Source organism: Macrobrachium nipponense, chromosome 1 (genome assembly GCF_015104395.2).
Source record: "Macrobrachium nipponense isolate FS-2020 chromosome 1, ASM1510439v2, whole genome shotgun sequence".
Classification (NCBI taxonomy): Eukaryota; Metazoa; Arthropoda; class Malacostraca; order Decapoda; family Palaemonidae; genus Macrobrachium; species Macrobrachium nipponense.
In genome coordinates this window covers 58,171,315-58,193,286 of record NC_087200.1, presented here as the reverse complement: position 1 = coordinate 58,193,286, position 21,972 = coordinate 58,171,315, and the positions used below count along the sequence as shown (strand labels likewise).

General features: G+C 42.3%; 1 protein-coding gene across 1 annotated transcript in view; it reads left to right on the top strand.

Annotated features, from left to right (window-relative positions):
* The window catches only part of LOC135218795 (translation initiation factor IF-2, mitochondrial-like), a 290,814-nt gene that overhangs the window by 86,239 nt on the left and 182,603 nt on the right, over positions 1-21,972 (top strand). The window contains exon 7 of the mRNA XM_064255245.1: positions 17,937-17,986. Within this exon, the coding sequence (XP_064111315.1) occupies positions 17,937-17,986 (50 nt within the window). The remainder of the gene's footprint in view (positions 1-17,936; positions 17,987-21,972) is intronic.

Sequence of the window (21,972 nt, the reverse complement as noted above, 5' to 3'; positions counted from 1 at the left end):
GAAAAATACTTATAGGCCTACCAGCCAAAAACTTTTGAATCACGCGCCTTGGGGGATGCTGGGAGTTCACAGATCAAGGCGTTGTTTTGTTTACAATCGTTACGCAGGCGCGCAAGCGCGAATTTCTTTCTTATCGCACTAAAAAGTATCAGTGACACATCTCAAAAATTATTTCGTCACTTTGACATAATTTTTGCACCGTTTTAAATTATCCGTTACATGAAGTATTATATATGGAAATATGTGCAATTTCATTTAAAATACAACAAAAAAATACTCATGATTGTAGCTTTTATCAGTTTTGAAATATTTCCTTATAAATAACGATAAGGGCCAAAATTTCAACCTTCAGTCAACTTTGACTCTACCGAAATGGTAAAAAAACGCAATTGTAAGCTAAAATGCTTATATTGTAGTAATATTCAACTAATTACCTTAATTTTGCAACAAATTGGACGTCTCTAGCACAATATTTTGATTTATGGTGAATTTATGAAAAAACTTTTTCCTTACGTCCGCGCGGTTACTCTTCCGAAAAAAATCATACATGCGATTGTGGTAATGTTTGCACCATTTTAAAATTAGCCGTTACATAAATTTTTATATATGGAAATGTGCGCAATTTCATGCACAATACAACTAAAAACAACCCATGGTTGTAGCTTTTATCAGTTTTGAAATATTTTCATATAAAAAATGATAAGTGACAAATTTTCAACCTTCGGTCAATTTTGACTCTACTGAAATGGTCGAAAAACACAATTGTAAGCTAAAACTCTTATAATTTAGTAATATTCAATCATTTACCTTCATTTTGTAACAAATTGGAAGTCTCTAGCACAATATTTCGATTTATGGTGAATTTATGAAAAAAATAACATTTTCCTTACGTCCGCGCGGTAACTCTTCCGAAAAAATCATACGTGCGATTGTGGTAATGTTTGCACCATTTTAAATTAGCCGTTACATAATGTTTTATATATGAAAATGTGCGCAATTTTATGTAGAATACAAAGAAAAATAATTGAAGGTTGTAGCTTTTCTCATTTTCGAAATATTTGCATATAAATCACAATAAATAGAAAAAAAACCATGTTCGGTCAACTTTGACTCTACCAAAATGGTCGAAAAACCCAATTGTAAGCTAAAACTCTTATATTTTAGTAATATTCAATCATTTACCTTCATTTTGCAATAAATTGGAAGTCTTTAGAGCAATATTTCGATTTATGGTGAATTTATGAAAAAAAAACTTTCCTTCCCTCCTCGCGCGGATTCTCCGCCATAAATCTCCGAATTGCGTACATCGCATTCTCGGAAAATTTGCTCCGTTTCATATTAGGCATTTCATAGAGTTTTATATATGGAAATGTGTGCAATTTCATGTAGAATAAAAGGAAAAATATTTGAAGGTTGTAGCTTTTCTAATTTCCGAAATAATTGCATATAAAAAAATTTTTTTTTTTAAATTTCGACATTTGGTCAACTTTAACTCGTCCGAAATGGTCAAAAACTGCAATTGTAAGCTAAAACTCTTACAGTATCATAATATTCCTTCATTTAGCTTCATCTTGAAACAAATTCAAAGTCTCTATAACAATATTTAGATTTATGGTGAATTAAAAAAATATATATTTTTACGTCCGCGCGTTACGAATTTATGCATAATTTTGTGATAATATTTTCTCTGTGTTGCTTTTATCGTTTTACAATGTGTTATATACCAAAAAGATTGCAATTTAGTTTACATTACAAAAAAATAAGTAACTAGTTACCTTTAACTGTTTTGCGCACAGCGCGATTTGAATACAATTATATATGAAATTTCGTTTTTGCGCTATCATATATCGCATTATTTATATATGAAAATTATAATTTTTATCATTTCTGATGGTTGCATACTAAACTTCAGGCAATGACAAAAAAAGGAGCCAAAAATGAACTCATAATCTTCAAAACTAAGCGCGCTGTGATTTTTTGAAAAAATTATTTTTTCCGCTGCCGCGCTCACTCCAAACCGGCCCCGGCATTCGGGAGAGGTTTTGATTTTTACCGCTTCAGCGTTTAAGGGGTATAAAAAAGTTTGACTGGGTAAGTTGGCATTTGCCTTGGCCTTACTGGAATTATTCACGTAAGGTATGTGTTTCAAAATCTGCAAATTTCCAATTATGGGAGGCCATGGATCGACCAAATTCTCGCATAATTAGGGACCATATTGTATGTAATTTTGACAGCGTCCAATTTATTGGGAATTTTTCCAAAATTATATATGACTGACCAAGAATATTCATTTGATGGTTTTTCATATTTCACAATATTTTATTATTTAATCACAACCATTAATTCTATAATATATATATATATATATATATATATATATATTATATATATATATTATATATATATATATATATATATATATATATATGGAACCCTGACAATAACCGGGGACTGCCTGTATTCAGATGTTTTGGTGAAAAATTTCACACTTCACACCATTATTATATATAATATATATATATATATATATATATATCTATATATATATATATATATAATATAATATATAATATTAATAATTATATTATATTTACATATATTATATTTATTATATCTATATATATATGATATATATATATAGACCTAATATCATAGAGTAAGAAAAGTATTACTAGTCCCAACACACCTTTGTCTTCACTTTTCTTAGTCCTACAGTGCTTCTAACTACTGCACCATAGTTTTCAAGGTGTTTCCTCTGGAATGTTTTCCATCACTACTTAAAAATCTATTTTCCCTTTTTCACCTTTGTTCTTCCATAATGATGAAAAAGGTGAATTTTGGTTTTTATTTACACTGCCTTTGGTACCTTTTGCCATTGTTGGTAACTACCAGTGAGTACATACTGTAATAATTTTTGTGATATTCTGAGATTGTAGCTTTATCAGAGTTGCCTCATTCCAACTTATTATCAGTGATCCGGTTTTATGGCCCTTGTCTTGCGCCATAAAATCAGTGATTTATGGCTCCATAACAGGCGAGTTCCAGTTATCGGCACCATAAGGTGCCTTATGGTGGCGCCATAACAAACCTAAAAGAGGCATCATAATGGTGCTTATGGCACCGATAATCGGTTATCAGCACCATTATGGCGCCATAAATTGCCGAGTTTTGGTTATTGGCAGTTTTCGCTTAACGCCCACCCCCTTGGGAGTGAAACCCTGACAATAACCGGGGACTGCCTGTATTCAGGTGTTTTGGTGAAAATTTCACACTTCACACCAATTTAATTTAGTTGTCTTGAGGGGAAAATAATTTTAATTGTACAGTAATATCCCAAACTTATGCAAGGTTAGGTTCCAGACCCCTTCGTGCAAGGAGAAGTTTCACGTAAGTTTGGCACAGTCTCTAAAATTGCTAATAAATGCTTACTTCTAGAGTCTGAACACTAAATATGACCCTAATCATGTTCCCTGAGTATTAGGCTAACTTTTAAATGAAATTAAAGTTATTGTAATTTGATTTAAAAGTTAATTCAATACATTACATATAAAAAAGAAATAACTGGTTGGCATAAGAATAGTTACAGTAACTACTATGTACGTACATATGTATCAACTTTCAAACGTATACTAACTTTACCCCTAATTCATGGGATGCCGTTTTCTTTTTCTGTCAAAGTAAAAGGTTTCTTTGCATCACTAGGTAGACTTCATAAGTCAGTCATAACGAAGTCACACAATTCAATGAAATATAAAAGACATGCATGTACATGAGTAATGTTTGCAGAGGGTGAAGGTAAAATTCAATCATTTTAAACTCATAAACTAGTGTGAGAGCTAACTATGAACAAGAGAGAGAGAGAGAGAAATACATATGTCAATGTGAGGTAAAGCTCTGGAGGGATATCATCTTTAAAATACATTAACTGTAGTGCTGTAATTACGTAACATAGTACTGTACATACAGATTGTACCAGTACTTTTCTCCGAGGTTAAGAAAGTAATTTTCACAGAACGACAACTGATATGTTTTACTAGTTGATCATGGAGTTCTTATATAGTGACAAACACTGCCGTTGTTTTATTTAAAAAAATACAAATAGCTTACACAGAATCTCCATACAGATTTTACACTTAAAAGCATGAAAACTTATACTAATTGTAGTATACTAGTACATACTTCAGAAATTAAACAAAGTTTCTGAAGGGATGTCATCTTTGAAAAGTGCAGCAACGTTGTGAGTGGGTATCACACCTTACAAAAGTACATAGTATATATGCATTAATTGTAGGTGCTGTAATTACCTTAATATCATATTTATGCATGTACAGAAATAAAAATAATACATTTTTAATAAATATTTTGTACAGAAAAGCTATAAAACTTGAAAATTTACATAATAAATTAAACATAAATATTTTGCAGGGTTTTGCAGTGTTTCTGGAGGATTCGCAAACACACTTAACACACTATTATGAAGAACTTGCGTATAATAATTAGTTAGGTTCCAATGAAAAGTTTGTGCTATTGTGAATTTGCACAAATTGAATTGCGTAAGTTGAAGGTATTACTGTATCATGTTAAGTAACAAACTCAAAGTTAGATGATTAGTGCTCTGAATGAATTTCTGGATGTTTTTGTCATAGTTTCCCCAATTTTTTTGTATATTACAGCAAAGAATATGTCAGAATTTACTTAATTATATTTTGTTCCGATACGTATACAAACCCTCGGTCCTTTAACAGTAGGAAGGTACTTAGCAGCAGCTGAACCGGTCATAAGCTTCGAACAAGGGGGTTCGGTAGTTAACTACTGGTCTGGCAGTTGGCGGTCAGCTCGACTGTGAGGAGAGGAGTCACTTTGCTTTCGGCCGCGCTGGTGGATAGACGTGCTGCTCGCCCCTCTGCCTTCTTTCAAGTCATATGCTTGGTTTTCTTCACATCGTGAAGGCTTTTTCTCTTTTTCTCTTACTTAGTGTGCATGTGCAAAGCTTACGTAAGTACGTGTCTGTTGTTGTATATTCATACTGAAGTGATTATTGAATTATTATGGATTCCCGAGAGCCGGAGAGACCTCCTCGCCCCCCCATCAGCCGCAGATTGTGCCCTGGTGTGGAGGGTCATAAGTGTGGGGCCTTTCAGTCCTCTGTAGAGGTAGATCCTCATGAATTTTGCACTCGGTGCCGAGGGCAAGAATGTTCTCGCACCGAGCCATGTGACGTTTGCATTGTTTGGTCGGAGGAGCAGTGGGAGCGCTATGGAGGGAGGAAGAAGCCGTGTAACCGGCCAGGGAGTCATCGGAGGGATCTCCAGTTACTCCCTTGGTCACGGACACGTCTTCTTTCTTACCTCCATCTCAGCTCCCTCGTATGGCTCCTTCTCCTTCGGGGGGGTATCTCGCTCCTTCTCCTCTCTCGATCAGTTGAGCGTGGAGGAGGGGGCTAGATACCCTGATGTTCAGCTTTATTCGGGGTCGTCCGTTCGCTCGGGGGGAACTGTCCCCCTGGGGTGAGGGGAACCCCCCCCCTTACTAACCCGACTACGCTTCCTTCCTCAGATCTGCTTGCCACGCGGGACGATCTCGGCCGGGCCTGGTACTTGCTGGGGCTCCAGGGGACACCGAGTGTTCAGGGGGTGCTTAGTCATGTGGCGAGAGGGACCAGACCGGTAACGCATGGCCCTACCACGACCACGACGGTATCCACGCCTGGCTATGCTGCTCCGCCGCACCTGGTATACACCCAGCACGTTGCCATGGTTACCCCGACAGCTGCTGTTCAGGCGCTGCTGCAGGAGGTGAGGAGGTATACCGTGACACCGCCGCCTGGTTTTGCTGCACATGCTCCAGCCCCTGACTTCCGGTGTCCCTAGAGCTCTCCTTTGGACCTGCCTCCAGTACAGAGGATGCCGCTGGTTCCTGCCCCGCCTCCTGTTCCTGAGATTGCTGCCGCTCCATTACCAGTTCCTGCCGCTGTTGTTCCTGCCCGTGGTGTTGCTACCCCCACCCCAGGTCCTTCCGGACAGGTGCAGTCGGGCCCTGTTGCTTTGGCAACTGCCCCGGCTCCGTCCTGGATGGAAGACTTGACGGTGGTCCTGAGGAAGCTGACGAAGAAGAAGAAGAAGAGGAGGGTGTTGTCGTCGTCTTCATCATCTTCTTCGTCGTCGTCTGCCGCCGCTTCCCCTTCGACTTCTAAGGCCCCACAGCCGAAGAAGAAGAAGGTAGCCTCCTCCCCCCCTAAGAAGGCTCGCTCTGAGACTTCTAAGGGTCCGTCCCATTCTGGTGGGACGGTTGGGACTTCCGCTGGTCCTCCTGTTCCTTCGGGAATGGGGCCCGTCTCTCCTTCCGCAAGGAAGAAGACGAGGACTGGAGGAGTGCCGGCTAACACCGGTACCTCCTCGCCTGGCGCCAGAGGTTCTGCCTCGGCGCCAGGTACCGTCTCGGCCTCTCGTTCACAAGAGTTACCAAGTGTACGGTCACCTGCAGGTGACCGTGCAGCCAAGACCCAGGCAACCAAGTCCGCTCGGCGCCAGGATCCAGGCACGTAGCGGAAGACTGGCGGGAGTCGCCCAGGTGACTCCCACCAGACCAGCGATCGCTCTCTTGGCAATCCGCTGGTACCCAGGGTTGACGTGACGATCCCAGACCGGCCGCGGGCTGAGGTGAGGAAGCGGTCCCCTCGGCTGCCTGGCCAAGCGGCGTGACGCGCCATGAGGACAGGCCTCCCTCTCACCGCGACAGCGGACTCTGCCGGTCCCCTGACCGCCGTTCCTACCGGGACAGGGCGGAGAGGGGGACCAGCAGCAGCTCTTCTGACGCTCAGGACCGTCGCCGCTGTTCTCGGTCCAGCCGCTCGACCAGGCCTGCAGCTCGATCGCCACCGCGGGTTGGCGATCGCCTACAGCCCCCCCCAGCACACCGGTTCTGCTGGTGGGCGAGGGGAGAGCGTCAGGTCTGCCTCTCCTATCCCTTCAACTTCCTCAGGCTACTCCGGGAAGAGCGAGGCGATCAGGAGTGATCGCGAGGGGCGCGCTCCTCGAGATCCCGCCATGACGCCCTACAAACCTGGCACGGTCCTAGGACCGACCAGATTGTACGTGCAAGTGGCAGGAGGAGACCATGAGGGCTCTGTTGTGGTTCCTCTTGTGGAAGGAGGAGGGTTTCGGGAGGCGTTCTCGCTGGATGGGCTTGACGGTCCTTCTCCGCAGTCACTCCCAAGATCCAGAGGTCGTTCGCTGAGGTTATTGCACTGATTCGACAGCACAACGACTTCGGGGAAGGATCGCCGCTCCCACCTTCTGAGCCTACATCGGGTTTGGAGTCGTTCTGGGGACCCAAAAAGGAACCCAGGATGACAGTGGGTCTTCCGCGATCAGCCTTGGCTAACAGTGTGCTGAGCCAGGTGGATGCTCTCGTCTCCGGACAGGAGGGTTCGCTTCGGTCCGGCAGGTCGTCCAAGCTCCTTCCCCCACCTCTACCGCGACAGAGGCACTTTTACGTGCCATCAGAGGACCCTCTGCCGCCCAAACAGGTTAACCCGGAGTTAGCTAGGCTAACTCCAGGGGTGTCTCTGCACTAGCTCCTACATCTGGTTCTCGCAGCAAGAGGCACTTGCCTTGGAATCTACCGCTATGGCAGCATTCCAAGCAGTCTCCTGGATAGACCTGTGGTCCCTCACAGTGTCTAAAGCCACGTCCTCCTCGGGAAACATCACTCCTGAAGGGGACCCGGATTTCATGAGACTGTGCCAGTCTGGAGGCAGGGCTATCTCCTACCTGGCCCACCAGACAGAAAACCTGTGGGCCAACCTGGTTCTTAGGCATAGTGACGCTGTCCTCACTTGAATAACCAGGGCGGCTGGGCAAGAGATGGTCTTGGGTCTTCGCAGCGAATGCTGCGTTGGAATAACGGCACACCGATGAAAGTGACCGTTTAGTCCACCAGGCAGTCTCGAAGGTGGCTGGGCAACCTCAAACGACTGCGGCTAAGCCCAAGAGTTTAGCTAGCGCTTCCTCTGCGGCTAAGACGATCGCTTCGTCAAAGCCGAGAGTAAAGACTTTTCCTTCGACTTCAACTGTAAGGAGCGACAGTAACCAGCCCTTCTCCAGGTCCTCCTTCTCTCGAGTCTCGGCCACCCCTCACCTCCAACCCGGTCCATCATCAGACATACGTTCCTGGTTCGGCCAAGGACGTGGTGCTTCGGCAGGAAGTAGAAGTCATGCTGAGCAAACGTGCTGTGGAGATCGTATGGGATCAGTCGCCGGGCTTCCACAGTCGACTCTTCCTGGTGGAAAAGTCCTCGGGGGGCTGGCGCCCGGTGATAGATCTCTCTTCCTTGAACCGATTCGTTCGCCAGACTCGGTTCATGATGGAAACAGCACGATCAGTGCTCGATTCCATCAGGGACAACGACTTCATGCTTTCTGTGGATCTGAAGGACGCGTATTTCCAGATACCCATACATCAATCCTCCAGTTCAAGGCACTTTGTTTCGGTTTCTCTACCGCCTCACAGGTGTTCACGCGAGTGTTCACGCTGGTGTCGGCTCGGGCCCACTCGGTAGGGATACGTCTTCTGAGGTATCTTGACGATTGGTTAGTCCTGGCGAGCTCCCGCTCACAGTTGCTACAGTACAGAGATCGACTCCTCGAATTCTGCCGCGATCTGGCCATCGTAGTGAATTACGAGAAGTCAGATCTCAAGCCCAAGCAGAGGATGAAGTACCTGGGCATGCTGATCGATATGGTAGCAGGGCGAGTCTTCCCTGCAGACTCGCGGATCAGCAGGTTCAGGGAGGCAGCAGGACGGTTCCTGTCCCTACAGGAGCAGCCAGCTCAGTAGTGGCAAGTCGTGATCGGTCACCTGTCGTCTCTCGAGAAGCTAGTCGTCTTCACTTGCAGTCTCTTCAATGCAGACTAAAGGAGTGTTGGTCACAGGCAAGAGACCCTCCTTTCTTCCCCGTGTTCCTCACGGAGGAGGTGAGGCAGGACCTAGCCTGGTGGCTGGACGACGGGAACCTCGTAAGAGGAGCGCCTCAGATGCAGTCGAACGAGGGATGGGGCGCACACCTGGAGGAGTTGCTGGCTGCAGGTGTGTGGAACCATCACGACAAGCACCTTCACATCAACGTCCTGGAGCTCAAGGCAGCGTTTCTCGCTCTCCAAGAGTTTCAAGATCGTCTGGTGGGACACTCAGTGGTGTTGATGAGCGACAACACCACAGTAGTGGCGTACGTCAACAAACAGGGGGGCCTAGTGTCACTCCCGTTGCATCGGTTGACGTTGCAGGTGCACAAGTGGGCCGTGGCACACTCGGTAGAGCTGTCAGCACGCTACATTCCAGGCAAGAGGAATGTGGTAGCGGACAAGCTCAGCTGTCGGGATTAGGTGATAGGAACTGAGTGGTCCCTTCACCCAGATGTGGCGGAAAGGCTCTTCAACCTGTGGGGGCGTCCAGTCATGGATCTGTTCGCCACCTGGCACAACAGAAAACTCCAGGTTTTCCACTCGGTTGTGCCGGACCCATGGGCAGCTGCAGAGGACGCTTTTCAACACCCGTGGAACAACCTCTTCGTTTACCCCTTACCCCCGTTCTATCTGATTCGCAAGGTGATCAGCAGGGTGCTGGTCACCTCGAATCTTCGGATGATCCTGGTGGCGCCCAATTTGGTACCCGGACCTGCTGGCTCTGCTCATCGAAGCACCGAGAGAGATTCCCCCCTGGCACAACCTCCTGTGCCAGCCACACGTAAAACGGTATCACTGGTCGGTTCGGTCCCTGTGTCTTCACGGCTGGCTGTTATCCACCATCTCTTGCAAGCAAGAGGCTTTTCTCGCAGTGCAGCAACAGAGATGGCTGGGTACCTCAGACAGTCCTCTGCAGCTGTATACCAGGGAAAGTGATCCATCTTCTGTGGTTGGTGTCGTGGATGGGGTCTCTCTCCTCTTAGAGCCACTATTCAGCAGATAGCGGATTTCCTCGTTTTCCTTCGCCAAGAGAAGCTCCTCTCCGTCTCCACAGTTAAAGGATACAGAGCCACCTTGGCCCTACTCCTTAAACTGCGAGGAGTGGATGTCTCCTCCTCCTTCGAGATCTCCCTCCTTATGAAGAGCTTCGAGAGGTCTTGCCCGCCCAGGGAACTGAGGCCCCCGGGGTGGGATGTGACTCTCGTCCTTTGGAGTTTGACTCAAAGACCCTTCGAGCCACTCCGAGAGTCGTCAGACAGGGATCTGACCCTCAAGAACGTCTTCCTGCTGGCCCTGGCATCGGCGAAAAGAGTAGAGGAACTTCATGGTCTTTCCTTCGACGTTAAGCATTCCAGGGGATGGGGATCCGTGACGCTCGATTTCATCCCGAACTTCGTAGCGAAGACTCAGAATCCTTTGGTCCCTGACGACCAGTTCGAGTCTTTCACGATCCCCTCCCTGAAGGACTTCACTGATAATGATGCGGATGAGATGCTGCTTTGTCCTGTGAGGGCGCTACGGCGCTATCTGAAGAGAACTCGACACCTCAGGCTTGAGTGTCGACGCCTCTTCGTTAGCACCGGGGTTACCAAGAAAGAGGTTTCCAAGAACACTCTTTCTTTCTGGCTGCGTGAGGTGATCAGGAAGGCGTACGACGCGGATGGTAGTGACGACACCCGTACCCTTCGTCTGAGAGCTCACGAAGTCAGAGGTATTGGTCCAACCCTTGTTTTCCACAAGAACTTCTCCATGGCGCAGGTTCTGAAGGCAGTGGTTTGGGCCAACCAAACCACCTTCACTTCCTTCTACCTTCAGGATATTACCCACAGGTCCTTGGACACCTTTTCCTTGGGACCCGTGGTGGCTGCTCAACAAGGTGTGTAGTCTACCCATCACCCGAGCGGACAGAACAGCATCGCATCCTTGTGTGTGTGACTGCATGAATGGACGAGTGAAAGAAAGTGTGACTGGCTTCTCTTACTCCTTCGTTCTTCCTCCTCTACCTGTGGGCAGAGGGCCGCGGTCGTCACTACGCTGAACAGGAAGCAGATGCAGGTAAGCTACATGACTGAGCTCCATCCTATCCCTTTCAGTAGGGATAGGAGTATTTATCCACCACTCCCCAACAAGGGGGGTGAGTGGAAGCCAACAAGAGACAAACCCATGACTTCATATTGGCTCTTTGAGTAGAAACTAGTTCTTGTGTTTTTGCTATTTATAAGAGGTACGCTTGCCTCCCTCTTATGAGTTTGGTCCAGAAGTCTGGCCATGGTCCAGAAGTCTGGCCACTGATCCTGTGGTGCACACCCCTATCAGCTGGGCAGAGGCTAGGATCCCTCCCTTTGCTCTTACGACCAGGGAGGGAACCAAGGTTGGACGAAGAACAGTCTGTTCATAAGACTCAGATTCTACGCACCAATAAGTGAGTCTTCCTATTGTTAACCCTTAAACGCCGACTGGACGTATTTTACGTCAACATTTTTTGTCTCTCAGGTGCCGATGGGACGTATTTTACGTTGACATACAAAAGTTTTTTTAAAAATTCGCGGAAAAATACTTTTAGGACTACCAGCCGAAAACTCTTGAATCATGCGCCTTGGGGGATGCTGGGAGTTCACAGATCAAGGTGTTGTTTTGTTTACAATCGTTATGGAGGCGCGCAAGCGCGAATTTCTTTCTTGCCGCACTAAAATGTATTTGTGACACATCTCTGAAATTATTTCGTCACTTTGACATAATTTTTGTACCATTTTAAATTAGCTGTTACATGGAGTATTATATATGAAAATGTGCGCATTTATGTGTAGAATACAATAAAAAAATACTCATGATTGTAGCTTTTATCAGTTTTGAGATATTTTCATATAAATAACAATAAGTGCCAAAATTTCAACCTTCGGTCAACTTTGACTCTACCGAAATGGTCGAAAAACGCAATTGTAAGCTAAAACTCTTATATTTTAGTAATATTCAATCATTTACCTTAATTTTGCAACTAATTGGAAGCCTCTAGCACAATATTTCGATTTATGGTGAATTTATGAAAAAACTTTTTCCTTACGTCCGCGCGGTAACTCTTCCAAAAAAAATCATACATGCGATTGTGGTAATGTTTGCACCATTTTAAAATTAGCCGTTCCATAAAGTTTTATATATGAAAATGTGCACAATTTCATGCACAATGCAACTAAAAACAACCCATGGTTGTAGCTTTTATCAATTTTGAAATATTTTCATATAAAAAATGATAAATGACAAATTTTAGGAACTTTTACCTTGTCTGAGAATCTTATTTGGTTTCCCCAAGGTGTCCATCTCATTCCATTTCCAAAGTACAGTTAGTTTCTTCTTGCAAGGGGTTTTTAGTCAAGTGTTGGTTGGTTCTTCATCGCTTTTGGAGCCTTCTGGTTGGGGCTTCACGTCTAAGGGCGCAAAGTATTGCGGATAGCTACCCTTTGGCTTTTGGGAGAAATTTTTCGGTGTCAGCGATCTTGTAGGCGGTTATTTGAAAGTTGATGTGGATTTTCACAATGCTCTACCTTAGGGATTTTCAGTTTCTTCAGAGAAAGGTTACTCGCTGGGTCCTGTCGTTGGGGTAACTCAGTTTTATTGTTGGCTTGGTAGAGTAAGGATGTTAGAAGTTTAGGTAGTCAGTGATAGTCTAAGTGAACTAGAGTGCTTCTGTTGGTCAAGCTTAGACTGAGTGTATTGTTCCTTGAGGCCCTTGAGGTTAGGCAGATCCTAGTGGTCATGTTGGAATAACTACAACTTCAGCACAAGTCATCTGCATCAGTGAGCAGTAGAGAACTCGAAGGTCCTGCAAACTCAACTTCTCCTCAATATATGAGAGGCTAGATAGCTACATGGGAGGTTCACCATGTCCCCTCCATACATGAGAGGTATAGAATTCCATACAGGAGGTTCTTCAGACTCAGCCAGTACCTTGGACTCAACACTGATGGTAAGGTACTTCCTCTGCAAGCATCCTCACCGTGAGTAAATTTTACTTTTACTTCCATGATTAAGAAGTATAGATTACCACATGGGAGGTATTTCTGACTCAGATGGTACCTTAGACTCAACACTGATGTTGGGGCACTTTCTTTGCAAACATCCTCACCTACCGAGTTAGCTAACTAGGTGAGGATACGTACATTTATATGTGGTAGATTGGTAATGAGTTACCTGCATATGCTCCGTGGACAGGTTGGGCTGAATTAGATTGATCCTACCTTCATTAAAAATTTTGTTAACCAGGTTAATCAGGTGTTCAGAAGTGTATTGCAGTATTGCAGTATGAAGTTTTCATAATAAAACTAATATTGAAATATTTACCTAAATACCTAAATGATTCCCACCCTCCTCCCCACTTCAATTTGATAGCGAATAATTCAATTGAGGAGGCAGGCCTGTGGTGGCCAGTATTTGCACCAGCGTTGCCAAGGGTTACACAGGTAACTCATTTGACTAGATTTTACCTGCTGCATTGCTAATGCTGACAGTTAAAATTACCCACTTAGTGGGTAAATATGTGGGTATATAGTTCGGGCTGGTCAGTGATGAGGGCAAATTCAGGTGTTCAGTAAGTACTACAATATTAGTTTTATTATGAAAACTTAATTTTGGTAATAGCTGTACTTATTTAAATTTTGTGACGTTTTAATAGAGGGAAGAGTAAGCATTTTGTTTTACCTCTTTGCTTTTATTTTTATTTAATCATTCCTGTTGTGGGCAGTGCACTTGCTAAGCTTAGTCACTGTGCTCTTTTTCACCTTCTCATCAACTTAGTACTACTGCTTTTGCTTTAACTGAGGAACACTAGGCACCTTTCATTGCAGGAGCAGCTAATACAGTCAGTAAAAAATGTATCTTTGATGTTTTTTGCTGAAACTACCTGCAAACCCTTTGCTATGTTTTCCTATCAGACCATCAGAAAGCTTTTTGCTGAAACTGCTTGCAGACCCTTTGCTATGTTTTCCTTTTTCCTATTAGACCTTCAGAAATCATTATGAAGGGACTTCTCTTATTTAGCAGAGGTGCCTCATCGAGACTTGGTTACAACAGCATCATTTGGATTCATCTTCAGTTTCTCATTGCTAAATAGTCGCAGCATTGCTACACTGGAGGTGAACCATGTTCCCACACTGCCTTAAAATCAGGGGATGTTGTGTCAAACCCCTAAGAGGAAATATTTTTACTTACGATTTGTATTATTACAGAAGGGTAAGATAATGATTGTAAGAGTTAGCAGTTTTAAGTTTCTGTTAAGGAAACCCTCACTGGACTTGGGAAATAATGCATCAGGAAAACAGCAGGAATCTCCACACGTCAAATTAAAGGCTGAACCCAACATTCAACTTGAGTTTGATGAGCTATCCTCAGAATTTGAATTTTGAGTAGGATACATGGCAGAGGCTCTTTGGCTAAGGCAGATAGACTCTTAGCAGCAAAACATATTTTTATATTAGTAACTTACCAAATAATTACATAGCTATAATTTCCACTTATATGGCAGCTTGAATTCAAAATTTCACAGGTAACACTTCAAACCATTGTGTAGGTAACCATCCCCACCACTGACGGGAGAATAGGAACGATGGTATACAGAAAGCTCAGTTTGCTCCTGCCATGTTCGGGTGAGAATGGTGGTAGCTTAATGGCTCATTATTTTCTGGTTACAGGCATTCCCTGGTTTGGTGCTGCTGTTAATAGCGAATGGCTAAAACATGCGAATACTTAGAACCCCTCTAAAAATGTGCTTATTTTTATAGTTCAGACACAAAAAAAAACCTGTAAAAATGCTTATAACTGAATTTTATAATAGTTTTTATCACAAAAAGTGCGTTTAGTCACCAAAATGATATGAAAATACAGTAATTTGTGAATATTTCTCTATGAAAAATGCAGTTAATAGGTGAATTTCCCATGAATATTGGGTTAGATATTGTCCTAAGAGAAATCCACGGTTAGGTGAGTCTGCGAATTTTGAGAATGAGAATACAGGGGGTCAACTGTATATTCTCCTCGTGGCATGCGTCTGTTAACAGTTGCACCATCTGAGTAATAGGGGGCATACCTGTAAGTTAGTTCTTCTGGTGTGTGACTGAGACGAATAGTACCTTCTCTTAATTAACCTGAAACTCAGGACAGCCTTTTGGGCCTCCCAAGAGTTTTCGGTGTTGATTTTGAGACGACTAGTGGTACTGTTTGACAACACCATGGGGTTGGCATTATCACCCAACAAGAGGGTTTCTTTCCCTTTTGTCTCAGTTAACATGCAGGTGCTCAAGTGTATCTGTAGTGCACTCAATACCTCTGTAAGCTGAACGCATTCCAACATGGAATGTGCTACCAAGCAACTCAGCCTATGGAGCCTAGATATGATTCACCTTGGTATTGTTTCTCCTCTGTTGAGGGTTAACTGCTAATTCATATCTCTCTGCCCAACTATCAGAGACTTTAGTCTCTGGTTGGCTCTGGATTCACGCTTATGGTCCCTGTCTTGTGCTCTGCATTTGGCATTGCGAGAATCATCAGGCAGAGATGTCTCATTAGACTGAATATCATCTTTCTGTATAAACAACAGTACAACAGAAGTCTGTAAGTCTTCTACTTGGTCACAATTGACCCATAGGCCACTGCAATGATTCAGAATGATTTTTCAGACAAACAGTGGTTTTTGTCTTCATACAATTTCCAATTCATAAAGTGTTCAACTACTAGTTGTTTAACCCAAATTGGAGTGATTGTTGGAAGACTTTGCCTACCCAGATAGCTCTGCTTCCAGGGTAAAGAGTGGAGCTCCTTCCTGAACCAACCTTCGCAGTGACAAGAAGCTGTTTGTCAGGCAGTACATCCCTGTGTTTTACATGGCTAAAACTTCCAGCCTTCATTGCAAGCACAGGCTTTTTTGCTGAACAGAAATGAAATAGCTGAAATTGTCTTACAGTCCTCTGTGAATTTAAGGGATTAGAACTGTCCTCACTGGTTGTCGCCATTGACATGACTTTTTCTCTGTCAGAATCACAAAAGATCACTTCTTTCTGATTCAGTTGTGAAAGACGTGGGTACATACTCACTCCAGTCTTTCACATAAGTAGTACTGTTTCTCCTCGGTTGAAATTCTGCAACAGATGAGAAACCTTTCTCTATCTTGCCAACACAGGGACCTCTGGCTTCTGGACGGCATTTGACTCTCATATATGATAAACGAGCCCTTGCAAGAATCATCAGAGTTTTGTTTTTCAAGACTGCATCTCATCTCTTGGCATTGACAAAGAGGTTAGACAATTTGCATGGATCATCTTCAACATCAATCTTCTAAAGGCGGGTTTCATGTCGCAACACCGTCTTGGACATCAAATTATTCTGCATCTGATTGATGGATTCGAATCCTTCATGATCCTTTATGCCTTGGACTGTGTAGTTGTTGATCCAGATCAATCATTACTTTCTCCTATTGATGTGTTGCTGTACCTGCAGAAGACTTGACATTCTTGATTGGATGTCAGTTTTCCATCTCCACTATTGACTCACCAATGGAGTAATATCTAAGGACACAAATCACTCCGAATCCTGCAAGATCACGAGGAACTTCTCTGCAGATAGCTACATCGCCTGCATGCTCTCCCCCAAGAGCGCACGGTGCCATTGACTTGGTTCTTTCATCACATTCCAAAGAATATGTTGACTGGAAGATAGATGTAGTCCCATTAGGACCGCATTATATCTTTCTTCCTTCGGGTCTTTACCCACAGGTCCTTGGAATGCTTTTTTCCTTGGACCTGTGATGTGTGCTCGACAAGTGTTTGCTTGCTTGGCTTTTCAAAGGGACAAGTTGCATCTTGCCTATGATGTGCAGTTCTAGAGGTAAGAAGGATGCAAGCGTGGCTGACCTCTCCTTCTTCCCCCTCCTGGTCCTTCCACTTCTCTTCCTTCAGGTTGACAATAGGACTCGAATTAACACTTGCTATTTTTCTTATTAGAATCATAGAGGCAATCCTGCTCCTTCCTCTAGCAAGGGGAGGAAGGAGACACATGCAATAAGGCAGGAACGTCTGGTATCCTTGCCTCAATGCTTCCGACTTTTAATATTCTTCCCAGCCATTTTCGTATGAGTTATGATTCCTCACTCATTTTGAAAAGGTCCAGAAGTCTGACTCCTAATCTTGTAGTTCTTATACTCCGATTAATTTGTCAGAGGCAAGGCACTCCTCTTTGCTCTTTTGACTAGGAGGAATATCCCATGTGTGCTGAACTCTGGTCAGTTCTAGAGACTCACTGATATTCCTCCCTCCAACAAGTGAGTCTTCCTATTGTAAAGGACCTGGACTGAAAGGCAAATTGGGCAGGCAGGTAGGACCTCCCCCCCCCTACTGGACAGTAGTTACTGCCTAACCACCTCGTTCAAGAATTTTATCGGCTGTGTTTCAGCTTTGCCGTAAGCAATTTCTGTTGTAAAGAAGCTCAGGTTTGTATTATATTGTTAGGAAAAATACCATTTACTTTTAAAAATTGTGATTTTCTGTGTAAAGTAGTTCCTTCTCCCAGTAGTGGTCGGGATGGTCACCTGCACCATGGTTTGAAGCCTAACCCATGAAATTTTTAATTCAAGCTGCCATATAAGTGGAACTTATAGCTATGTAATTACGGTGTAGAAGCCTTTGCTAGGGTTGTTTCCTCATCTATATCTAGAGGCATAGTGACTAGTACTGCATTATAGGGAGACTAGGAAAATTTTCTTGCTGGAAATGCTTGCTACTGCCAACCAAGGCTCTCCAATATTTCCTCATCAGGAGAGGATTTTTGTGCAAGGTTACTATTAAGGGTTGCTGCCCAGTCCCCTTGGAAGCATTCAAAAGCAGGGGCATCAACCTGGGGACACTTCCTGTGAGATTTAAGGCATATGCTAATTTTAAGGCAATTTTCAAGATAATGTTTTTATTGAATTTAATGCTAGTTTTCCCTTTTCAGTGCCAATCATCATTGCCATAAATAAGATAGATAAGCCGGAAGCTAATATTGTAAGTACAATACTGTTTTATAGTTTGTTGTTGTGACTGCATTGTTCTGTTTAGGCTGAATATTTTAAGTTATACAATTTTAATTTGATAGTACATATGCCTTACCTTCTCAAAAGCACTCCACATTATTCTATACATATAAATTTGGTTCAGGCAATAGATTTGATTAGCATGGCATATACATACAGGAATTGATGGTCATATCAAACTAAAGCAATTCATGTATTGAATAATATAGATAAATGTTGTCAAGCGGTAGTATATTAGGAAGAGAGGTAGTATACTATTAGGAAGAGAAGATTGAAGTTAGAAAATATTACATAACTTCCAGGCCGCATGCATCTATAACTATATCTAGTAAACTTTTACTTAAGAGAGTGGGTAAAGATAAAGCATGAGCAGTAATGATCTACTGTTCCATATTCAGATAATTACATAGTTGCTTGTGATAATTTCAGACTTAACTGTTGCAAGACTAGCATAGGCTTTTCATATAATATTTGAAAGGCAAGATGGGTGGGAAGGGGAGGCGGGTATTTGTCTTCCTGAGAGCTTTTGCAGTTGTTAAAAATACTTTGTTTTGTGTTTTTCACATTTGTTGGTTTTAGTATTAAATAAGCCTGTCTGAAGTTGAAAAACCAGGAACTGAAAACTTGTATAGATTACAAAATAACATATTGGTGTAAACTGTCCAGCCTTGTTGATTCAGAACTTTCTGCCCATCTGTGTGCATGTATATACTAAACCAAGTAGTATGTGTATGTATACATGTATGCATCAATCTAAGGTAAACTGTAGTATGCACTAGCTGTGAATTTATATGGTATGTCATAAGAAAATTTATGAATAATTATTCATCCAAAACCCATCATAAATCAACTTATGTAATAATGTATCTTTGGCAGAACCCTTGGGTAAACAGGTAATGCAGTGTAGTATTTATGTACTGATAAACACAATTATATAAAATGATAAATTTTCTAAGACAATTTGTGTTTCTCATAGGTAAAAACCTGGTCTTAACCCTTAAACGCCGACTGGACGTATTTTACGTCGACATTTTTTGTCTCTCGGGTGCCGACTGGACGTATTTTACGTCGACATACAAAAGTTTTTTTAAAAATTTGCGGAAAAATACTTTTAGGCCTACTAGCGAAAAACTCTTGAATCAGGCGCCTTGGGGGATGCTGGGAGTTCACGGATCAAGGTGTTGTTTTGTTTACAATCGATACGCAGGCGCGCAAGCGCGAATTTCTTTCTTGCCACACTAAAAAGTATCTGTGACACATCTCTGAAATTATTTTGTCACTTTGACATAATTTTTGTACCATTGTAAATTAGCCGTTACATGACGTATTATATATGAAAATGTGTGCATTTTTATGTAGAATACAACAATAAAATACTCATGATTGTAGCTTTTATCAGTTTTGAGATATTTTCATATAAATAACGATAATTGCCAAAATTTCAACCTTCGGTCAACTTTGACTCTAACGAAATGGTCGAAAAACGCAATTGTAAGCTAAAACGCTTATATTCTAGTAATATTCAATCATTTACCTTAATTTTGCAACTAATTGGAAGTCTCTAGCACAATATTTCGATTTATGGTGAATTTTTGAAAAAACTTTTTCCTTACGTCTGCACGGTAACTCTTCCGAAAAAAATCATACATGCGATTGTGGTAATGTTTGCACCATTTTAAAATTATCCGTTATATAAAGTTTTATACATGGAAATGTGCGCAATTTCATGCACAATACAACTAAAAACAACCCATGGTTGTAGCTTTTATCAGGTTTGAGATATTTTCATATAAATAACGATAATTGCCCAAATTTCAACCTTCGGTCAACTTTGACTCTACCGAAATGGTCGAAAAACGCAATTGTAAGCTAAAACGCTTATATTCTAGTAATATTCAAGCATTTACCTTAATTTTGCAACAAATTGGAAGTCTCTAGCACAATATTTCGATTTATGGTGAATTTATGAAAAAAATAACATTTTCTTTACGTCCGCTCGGTAACTTCCGAAAAAATCATACGTGCGATTGTGGTAATGTTTGCATCATTTTAAATTAGCCGTTACATAAAGTTTTATATATGAAAATGTGCGCAATTCCATGTAGAATACAACAAAAAATAATTGAAGGTTGTAGCTTTTCTCATTTTCGAAATATTTGCATATAAATCACGATAAATAGAAAAAAAACCACGTTCGTTCAACTTTGACTCTACTGAAATGGTCGAAAAACGTAATTGTAAGGCTAAAACTCGTTCACAGTGCTAGTAATAATTGTCAGTCATTTATCTTCATCTTGAAACAAATTCGAAGTCTCTAGCAAAATATTTAGATTTATGGTGAATTTAAAAAAAATCTTTCCTTCCCTCCGCGCGCGGATTCTCCGCCACAAATCTCCGAAATACGTACGTACCATTCTCGGAATATTTGCTCCGTTTCATATTAGGCATTTCATAGAGTTTTATATATGAAAATGTGCGCAATTTCATGTAGAATAAAACGAAAAAATATGTGAAGGTTGTAGCTTTTCGTATTTCCGAAATAATTGCATATAAAAAATATATATATAAAAAATTTGACATTCGGTCAACTTTAACTCATCAGATATGGTCGAAAACTGCAATTGTAAGCTAATACTCTTTTAGTATAGTAATATTCAATCATTTTTCTTCATTTTGAAAGTAATTGGAAGGCTCTAGGACAATATTTAGAATTATGGTGAATTTTTGAAAAAAATATTTGTTTACGTCCGCGCGTTACGAATTCATGCATTATTTTGTGATAATATTTTCTCTGTGTTGCTTTTATCGTTTTACAATGTGTTATATACCAAAATGATGGCAATGTAGTGTACATTACAATGAAAAAAATAGTAACTTGTTACCTTTAACCGTTTTGCGCACAGCGCGATTTGAATACAATTATATATGAAATTTCGTTTTTGCGCTATCATATATCGCATTATTTATATATGATAATGATAATGTTTTTCATTTCTGATGGTTGCATACTAAACTTCAGCCAATGACAAAAAAAGGAGCCAAAAATAAACTCTTAATCTTGAAAACTAAGCTCGCTGTGATTTTTTGAAAAAAATATTTTTTCCGCTTCCGCGCTCACTCTGAAACACCTCCGGCACACGGGAGACAATTTCTATTTTACCGCTTCGGCGTTTAAGGGTTAACAATAGGATAATTTTCTACCGCTTAGCTGGATCCGGTTAAATCACAGATAAAAAGCAAGGAATCTTGTGAGATCTGGCAACGCGTGCATATATTGGGTGAAAACTGGTCAAAGACCACGCACCCACACCACCACGTTCAGTCTTTTTCTTAACCGCCAGGGTGAGAGTCGTGGTTACCCTCTCTCGGCCTTTTACCCAGTTCATTGCCCATTTTCACTTGTGTTTTGGTGTGTGTGCATGCTTGTATTATGGCTTCTGCTCCTTCTCGGCCTCACCAACATATGTGCCAGGGAACTCTAGGTTTTCTGTGTTCTCGTTTCCTGGCTTCTTCGGCTACAGACCCACACTCCACATGCAGTAGGTGTTGTGCTAATGTTTGTACCATAACGAATCCCTGCCCGGAATATCGTGCTTGTCCTAGAGTGCAGTGGAAGTTATTTTATAGTAAGAGGGAGTATCGTAGAGTTTCTACCCTTCCTTCATGGGATGGGTTTTCATCTCCTCGCCCCGATGCTTCATCTCCTGCTAATGTTGGAAGTATTGGGAGGTCCTCAGGCTGATTTATTGTGTAATGTCACCCCCTCTTCCTCGGCAGTCAATTTGCTTCCCTCGAGGGAGGAGGCTATTTCATCATTTATTTTAGATTTGGAGGCATCCAAAATGGCTTTGCTTGGACTACTGGGTTCACTCTCCTTGGAGGGTTTGCTGACACATTTCATGAATGTTTGCCTCCCCCCTCAGGCTCCCCAAGCTCTCCCCCCTCATCCTGACCTCA